This window comes from Corylus avellana, chromosome 8, assembly GCF_965113065.1.
Source record: "Corylus avellana chromosome 8, dhCorAvel1.hap1.2, whole genome shotgun sequence".
In the NCBI taxonomy this organism is placed as follows: Eukaryota; Viridiplantae; Streptophyta; class Magnoliopsida; order Fagales; family Betulaceae; genus Corylus; species Corylus avellana.
The window spans coordinates 5283658-5291940 of NC_142497.1; the positions used below are offsets into that span (position 1 = coordinate 5283658).

The 8283-nt window shown below is 34.5% G+C and overlaps 1 protein-coding gene across 1 annotated transcript; it reads left to right on the top strand.

Annotated features, from left to right (window-relative positions):
• Positions 1 to 1324: 1324 nt before the first annotated feature.
• LOC132162790 (fatty acyl-CoA reductase 3-like) lies at positions 1325 to 7505 on the top strand. The gene is made up of 10 exons (XM_059573020.2): positions 1325 to 1403; positions 1499 to 1602; positions 2540 to 2742; positions 3059 to 3159; positions 3338 to 3530; positions 5928 to 6089; positions 6252 to 6333; positions 6431 to 6697; positions 7134 to 7261; positions 7349 to 7505. Exons 1-10 carry the CDS (start codon positions 1325 to 1327, stop codon positions 7503 to 7505), a joined length of 1476 nt encoding a protein of 491 aa, XP_059429003.2.
• The last annotated feature ends 778 nt before the right edge of the window (positions 7506 to 8283 follow it).

Here is an 8283-nt window from a genome sequence, read left to right on the forward strand (position 1 = left end):
TTAGAAATCATGTCCACTTTCAATTATCCTCCTAAAAAAAAAAAAAAAATTGAAAAAAAATGTGGCAGAGGAGGTCCCCCCCACCCCCCCGCGCGGCGCCCCCACCTTATTTTTAATTTCTTGCCTAAAATAGTAAACGTTGCCGCATGCATGTGCATGAAAAAAGTAATGTGAATATAGGCATAGGTGGTGAGAAAGTAGATGGGAAGGCAAGCTAATTAAAAAGGAAACAAAGTCAATCATTTGACCTTTTCGAACTCCCTTGCTTCGTGTATGTGCGCATAGAAAGCTAGTTTGCAAATGCCAGTATTGTTATTATTATTAATATTAGTAAATTACATTTGAGGAGTAGACTTTTTGCCATACCGGCCGGCCGAAAGTGGAAGGCCTTTCTGGTCAACAAAAGAATTAGAGAAAGTGGTTTGAAGCCAAACAAATGAATTCAAAAAAAATTTAATTTTCAAACTGATACGATAGACCGTGAGGGACAAATGAGAGAGAAAAAATAACATTTTTTTTTTCATTTAAAAATCTTTGCCACGTTAGTTTAAAAATTTTTCTAAGTTCATTTTTATCTGGCTCTCTAACATTTCTCAAAGAATTAAAAAGAAAAAAAGGTGATATATACAGAGGCTGCATAAGAACAAGGTCTGCTATACCCACGGTTGAATCTATAGCCAACAAAAGACCCACATATATGATAGGAGATGGAGGTCTCCGCTGTCCCGATATCATCTTTTTTCTCATTTCGAGGAAAAGGTGTAGGAGAAAATATTAGGTGATCTTTTAGTGTTGTTTTAATGTTCTCTTGGTTTTATGTGAAAATTATTTTTTAAAAAAACAAAAAAGATAATTACTCTTATTTCTGTCACTTAGGTTTTTGAAAATAATATACGCATAGAATTCGGAGAACTCCATAAAGATTAGAACACTACCATATCACCTAACACTTTCCCGCCGGATCTACAAATTAAAGAGCCTGATTTCAAGGGAAAGCTAGTAAGCTACCCATCAGTACATATCATGATTTAAGGAGAATCACTGCTGACAGCTGTGTGTGACATCTGGACTGTAAGAGAAACTGGCGGGTATCAACAAGAAACATGGGGAAACCCACACGCAAGAAGGAAAATCCAATTATAACGTGTGTTAATTGCATGAGTAATGTTATAAACAACTATCTTCTTAATGAATGCGAAACAATATTACTATATAAAGCAGCATAACTCCTAAAGAAACTATCTACTTCTTGCTTAAGATCCTCACAGTCATCAGCCATCAACTCTTTTTCTTTCTCTCTCTCTCTCTCATTTCTTCTCTGATCATGGAGTTGGAAAGCATTCCAAAGTTTCTTGAGAACAAGACTATTTTAGTCACAGGTGCTACTGGCTTTCTAGCAAAAGGTACGTACCTATACCTTTAGCTCTCTCTTTCTTTCAGTGTGTACTGTATGTGTTCTGAGAGATGATTATATTTGCTTTTGTATCCATCCACGCAGCTTTTGTGGAGAAAATACTGCGAGTGCAACCAGATATCAAAAGGCTTTATCTTCTCATAAGAGCTTCAGATCTTGCATCTGCCACACAACGTTTGCATAATGAGGTATTCATCGTTAATCGCTTACATATTTGACATATATATTTTCAAGCTGTGATTAGTTTAAACTTTTGAAATAAATGGTCAAAACGCTTGCATACTAAGGCGTCCTACATAACCGCTTACATATTTGACATATATTCAAGTTACCATTAACTTAAGCTTTTAATATAAATGGTCAGAACGCTTGCATAATGAGGCATCCTACATAACCGCTTACATATTTGACATATATTCAAGCTACGATTAGCTTAAGCTTTTAATATAAATGGTCAAAATGCTTGCATAATGAGGCATATATCCTACACAGGGGTGGAACTATATATTCTGGGCTTGGGGGTCCCCATCCCCCCATGCCAAGGGGTGGTGCAAAAAAAATTAAAATACCTTTAAAAATTAATTTTTACCTTTTAAAAATTTTAAAAAAATTTTGCCCCTCAAACTAAATATTTTAGTTTCGCCCCTGATCCTACATAACTGTGGACATATTTGATATATTTTCAAGTTGTAATCGACTTAAGCTTTTGAAATAAATTATTATTTAATATATATAACAATCTCTCACCGATGTATGAGCCCATTACTCTTAATTATAACCCGTCTTTGGCATTATTGATTGGTATCATGCACCTTCGTCCTTACCCTAGCTATATGCGAGGGCAATCTACCATGCATGCTGTAGAGTCCCACTCCAACTACGAAAAAGACTAGCCTTATCTACCATATTACACATCCACAGTAACTCTGATACCACCCAGAATATTAACGTACACTTTGAAAATCTTCAAGTGAGATCATAATATATGTTGAAATAATATCCGGCCAACAAAACAAAACTTATGGACAGTTTTTTTGTTTTGTCGTGAGGTTTCATTATGTCTTTTGAAGATCTGATGAATCTACTTTTGTTTTGTTTTGTTTTCTTTCGATAATTGTTTCACAGGTCATTGGAAAGGATTTATTTAGGGTTGTCCGGGAGAAGTGGGGTCCAAATCTAGATTCCTTTATATCTGAAAAGGTTGTTGCAGTCCCCGGTGACGTCTCTAATGAAAACTTGGGAGTCAAAGATTCTGATCTAAGAAATAATATGTGGAATGAAATAGACATCATCCTAAATTCTGCCGCTACCACAACGTTTGATGAAAGGTAGTAATCAACAAGCATTGTGCATGGTATTAATTTAAAATAAGAATATTAGAATTTATAGAATATTCTACGAGCTAGCATGCATGCTCGAATTATAAACTAATATCACTTTTGGCGTCCAGAATAGGTCTTAAAATGTATTTATTTAATTTAGTTTTGATAAATATGTTTATAATTAGATTGATTGAATTAGTTGAATCCGTCGGTCACTTTTTCAGTTCACTTAATTACCAATTTCAGTTTTTAAAATATTAGTTGTTTAATAATTACAGACATGATTTGTATTTATTATTATTATTATTTTTCATTTTTTTAGATACGACGTCGCACTGGGCATCAATACCTTTAGCGCTTTGCATGTCATGGGCTTTGCCAGGAATTGTATCAACTTAAAAGTGCTCCTCCATGTATCAACCGGTTCGTGTTTTCTTATATTGAATCTGTTGTGTAGTACTTATAAAGTCCTAATTCAATTCCGAAAATTTAAATGGATAGAAATTAAAGAATAAATTTAATAATTTAAATATATTAATTTTGACATTAAAGAGTCAGGTATTTTAAATTGATGGTGCGATGATTGATGTTATTTTTTCAGCCTATGTATGTGGCGAAAAGAAGGGGCAAATACTAGAGAGCCCATTTGAGATGGAAGAGACGCTCAATGGGAGCTCAAGATTAGATATCAAAGCAGAGAAACAACTTGTGGACGAATACCTAGACAAACTACGAGGACAAGGTGCCACTGACAGAGCCATCACTTCCACCATGAAAGATCTTGGAATGAAAAGGTTTTTACGATTCTAACCAAATATGATCCCTAAATCTTTAAAATATCCGTTTATTTTATAAGTTATCCTTGAAGAAAAAGGATGATTAATTAGCTCATGTTTCATACTAGTGACAGAGACGTGATTTTAGTTCAAAAGGCTCAATATTCAAAATCAAAAATTAAAAAAAAGAAAAGAAAAAATTATTAAAAAAATTAAAGAAGATAAATAACGAAATTTTTAATACAGTTGTCAAGTACCATTTGAATCCTGGTCCGAGACTTCTCATGAAATTTTTTGGCCCCAATGAATGGTTGAGGGCAACCAGAGGTGGAGGGGAACTTCTAATGGGGGTAAAAGAAAATTGGGGGCTAAGAGGGGGTGAGGGAGGAGGCACTTCTTTGTGCAATAGATTGTCCTAAAGAAAGACATGATAATGATTAATCAATTAAGATTCAAGCATTGCGGTAGAAGGCATTGGTTAGGAAACCTATCAGAAATTAAGTCTTTGTAATTCTACTTCAACTATAGGCATCACAACTGATGATGCTGAAGTTTGCATGACCAATTCCACACCAAGTAGTGTTCCTGAAAGCATAGAGAAAAATGGCATAGAAACCTGCTAGGGTGAGCCAACGGGAATACCTCCCATTTCTAAGTTACCTGAGAACTTAGAAAAAACCATTCTTCCCCAAAAGGAAGATTTCGGAAGTTAGTAGTATATGTTTTTGAATGAAGGAATGGAGTGCTTACTTTCCCTTTTGAATCATGTTCCCTCCAGTAGGTCATTCCTCCCTTGTACGACCCTACCATGTGTCGCCTTGCTATTGGGTTGCATGTTGTTTGTCCATGAATCTAGGTCATCGACTCTAGCAATGAGTGTCCCTGATAACCCTTCTTTTGTCACTGATTCGGTGGCATTGAATGCCAACTACCCTAGTGATGGGAAGAGAGTAATGCTCCAATACCATCTTTGACATGGTTTTTCAGCAAACCTGCTGACACATTGAGGTTTGAATTATTTTAGTTGAGGGGTGTGATTGAGAACTTTGCAACCAAGTGTGATTCTTATGCATCAGCCAAAATGACGTTGTTGGGCCAATCTGAGCCTAGGCTGGTCAGCATCGGAAATGGGCTGCCTAAAAGTGTAGCCGAAAGAGATAAAAGATCTGATTTTTTATCTCAAAATTTTGTGATGTCAAGATTGGAGTTTCACGTCAAAACGGGATGTTAGGGTTTCATTGCTAACTTTCTAACATTTGATAGCTTTTGGTAGGCAATGTAAAGACGTCCTTCTGACGTGGCAAGGCAGAAACTCTCTATGGCTTTACGTCAAGCACGTCATTTTCACATGATCTTGACGTGCTTTTGAAGTTGCAAGGCGCGCAGTGAGCTCTTTGTAGCTTCATGTCATGTCCACGGCTTGACGTCCTTCTAACCTTTCAAGGCAGTGAACTCTTTGTGGCTCTGTGTCCTGTCCACTTATTGACGTCCTTCTAATGGCAAGAATAAAAACACCAAAAAACCTATCTTTTTTACACTAGAAACTTGAGAGATAAAAAAGATCTATAATTAAGACTTTGGACACCAACTGAGCCAAATTTCTAAACCCTAACAATTACTATGTACATAATTAAGTATTTTAGTAACTCTTACCAAAATGCCCCGGCCAAAGATTGAGGATAATTACTCTAATAAATCTATACCAAGGGAAATTATATGATGCACTGAAGGACTTGGATTCCTTTTTGAGATTGATGTTCTTACGATGCTAGATGTGATTATCCAATGCACCGATAATATAACCACAATTTTTACTACATTAATAGTCTCACTATTAAATGCATCAAAGTGATATCCACTTTATATCTAAGTTCACAATCCTCTTAGGATTTATAATCAATATCAAAAGAAGTTTGGGAGTTACAATCATTCCTTTCAACAGTGTTTTAAAAGAATGACAACTCCCGTAATCCGTTCGTATCAATCTAAAGTCACTACTTCATTTGCTCAAGATAGATCGTCATGATTGATGTGTTACAATCTTCGCAAATGAAATACCTAATTCCATTACCGACCACAAGATTCATGGTTGAAGACCTTACGTGTAGTAATTCATTACTCGCACTATAAACCATATTCAATTCAATTCATGGATCATTGACATGTACATGATAAATAATTAATAAAGATAAACATGTAAATATGTTGCACGCCATATTCTCATTTAAATAAATAAGTGAATAACAACTTTATTAGATAAACTAAAATGTCTTAAAAACAATTATTGGAGTTTATGGCACTATCCCTAACATAGATGAAATAATATTAACTTGAAACCTTATTGCCAATTATGTAGTAATAATAGTTTTGATCACTTGATTTTGTTCTTTTTGTTTTAATTTTATTAACTACAAGGGCAAGACTATATGGATGGCCAAACACCTATGTCTACACAAAGGCAATGGGGGAGATGCTTTTAGGACGCTTTCGAGAGAACCTGCCTCTTGTTATCATACGACCCACCATGGTATCCAGTACTTACAAAGAGCCATTTTCTGGTTGGATTGAAGGCGTGAGGTACGTACTAACATATAGTTTGGCATAGAATTAATTATGAGATAAGATCTAATCTCGTTTGTAAATCAAGAAGAGTATATCAATAATAATAATAATAATAAAAAGAATCGTTTTGTTATTTATTTTTTCATAATTAATTCATGCTTTGTTTACTTGATACAGAACTATTGACGGCGTAGTTTCTGCCTATGGTAAAGGAAAATTGCAATGTTTTCTTGGCCATCATGAGACAATCTTTGATATAGTGAGTTACAATCATTCTTCACTTTCTATGAAGGTATACACACATATATTTTGTTTAGTAAGCTTTCATAATTGAACTTGGAAACTCATGCGCGCAGATACCGGCAGACATGGTGGTAAATTGTATGATTGTGGCCATGGTGGCTTATGCAAATCAGTCTTCTGAGATCATCCTTCATGTTGGGTCTTCTTGGAGAAATCCAATAAAATTTTCTAGTTTTAGAAATGTCGTCGTTCGGTACTTTGCTGAGAATCCGTTGGTTAGTAAAAATGGAAAATCAATCAGCGTTGGAAAGGTGACAGTTTTGAGCAGTATGGCTAGTTTTCGTGCATTCATGGCTATTCGGTATATAATACCACTCAAGGTTTGTCTAAGTCTAACCAATAACCAAAATTATGTACAAAAATGAAAGCTTTGGTTTATTTGGCTCTTGTTTACAGTTACAGTTTTCTACTTTATATTTACAAAAACAAAAGCAGTGTAAATGTATTGGGAAAACAACTTATTTATACAAGCCCACCAAAGTGAAATGATTTGTTTTCAGCCTCTTTCCAGCTTAAACAAAAACTATTGAAAAATATCATAATTTAACAACTCCTGATAGTAGGGCTAGGCATGGTAACTTTCTATGTCAAGGGAAAATACTTTTATTTTTACTTATTTTTGTTTAGAAAAATGTGGAAAGACCCTATTCTTGGAATCGCACTGTAGCAAACTTTCTATTGCAGTCCATTTGGCTTTTGAGAAAGTGACTAATCAAAGGAGTTTTAAGATCATAAGTAGTCTCCTCTTACTTCTAGGTATTTCAAATAGCGAATGCTGTGATTTGCCAGCACTATCAGGATTTGATTATTGATCTTAATCGGAAGATGAAGTCAGTGATGCGATTGGCTGAACTTTATGAACCATATGTGTTTTTTACGAGCAGGTATTTATGAATTATTTTGGTGCTCAAATAATTGACCAATGGTTATATCGTTGCATCAATGAGAATAATCTTTTCATTTCCATATAGATTTGACGACTCCAATACAGAAAAGCTTCGACTGGCTACAAGTGAGAGTGGTGTTGATTCACAATTGTTTGGCTTTGATCCGAAGTGCATTGACTGGAAAGACTACCTTATGAATACTCATATTCCTGGCCTTAGAAAGTATGCATTAAAATTATAACTTGAAGGATTGTATGTTTTTATTACGAATGACGTATTGTGCTTTTTAGGAATTTTATTTTATTAATAAGGCAGCATCCTAGCTTCTATATTTGTCTTTTTGTTTCAGAAACTTTCTTGAAGTGTATTAATTAATTATTGTTGTGTATAATAAATGAATTAAGCTTTCTTGAAGTATCATAACATAGATAGACCACCAAATGTCGTAGTTAAAGACCAGTAATCAAAATCATTTTTTGATTTTTTGTTAGATTAGTTTTAAATAATTTTAAGATTTTTTTTTTTTTAAATAAAATAAAATTATGAAGGGTGTTTTTCAGTGGACATGGAATTTTTTGTAATTTAAAGGGACATTGACATGATTTGTAGTTTAGGAAGGACAACGACAAGGATGCGGTAATTTGAAAGGAGTATCTGTGCTTTTTCCTAAATAATTTCTTAAAATATTTAGGATCTAAGGGTTTGTAAAGTAATAATTGCCACTTGTTTAGGCGGGGTGTTACAATCCCTGGTGTGGTTAATTGGGATATAATCTCATTCTCGGATAAGTTATCCTTGAAATCCCCAAAGAGATCTTAGTCACCTCAATCAAATCGAATAACCTTTATATGTATTTACCTAATTGCTTTTCAGCCTTAACTCGAAACTCTTTAAACCTTACGAAGATTTCAGATTTGTGCTGCATTAAGTATTCATAACCATAAATAGAGTATTCATTAGTGAGAACGATCAAATACTTATAACCTTTCTCATGTCTGGACACTCGTAACCACATTCAT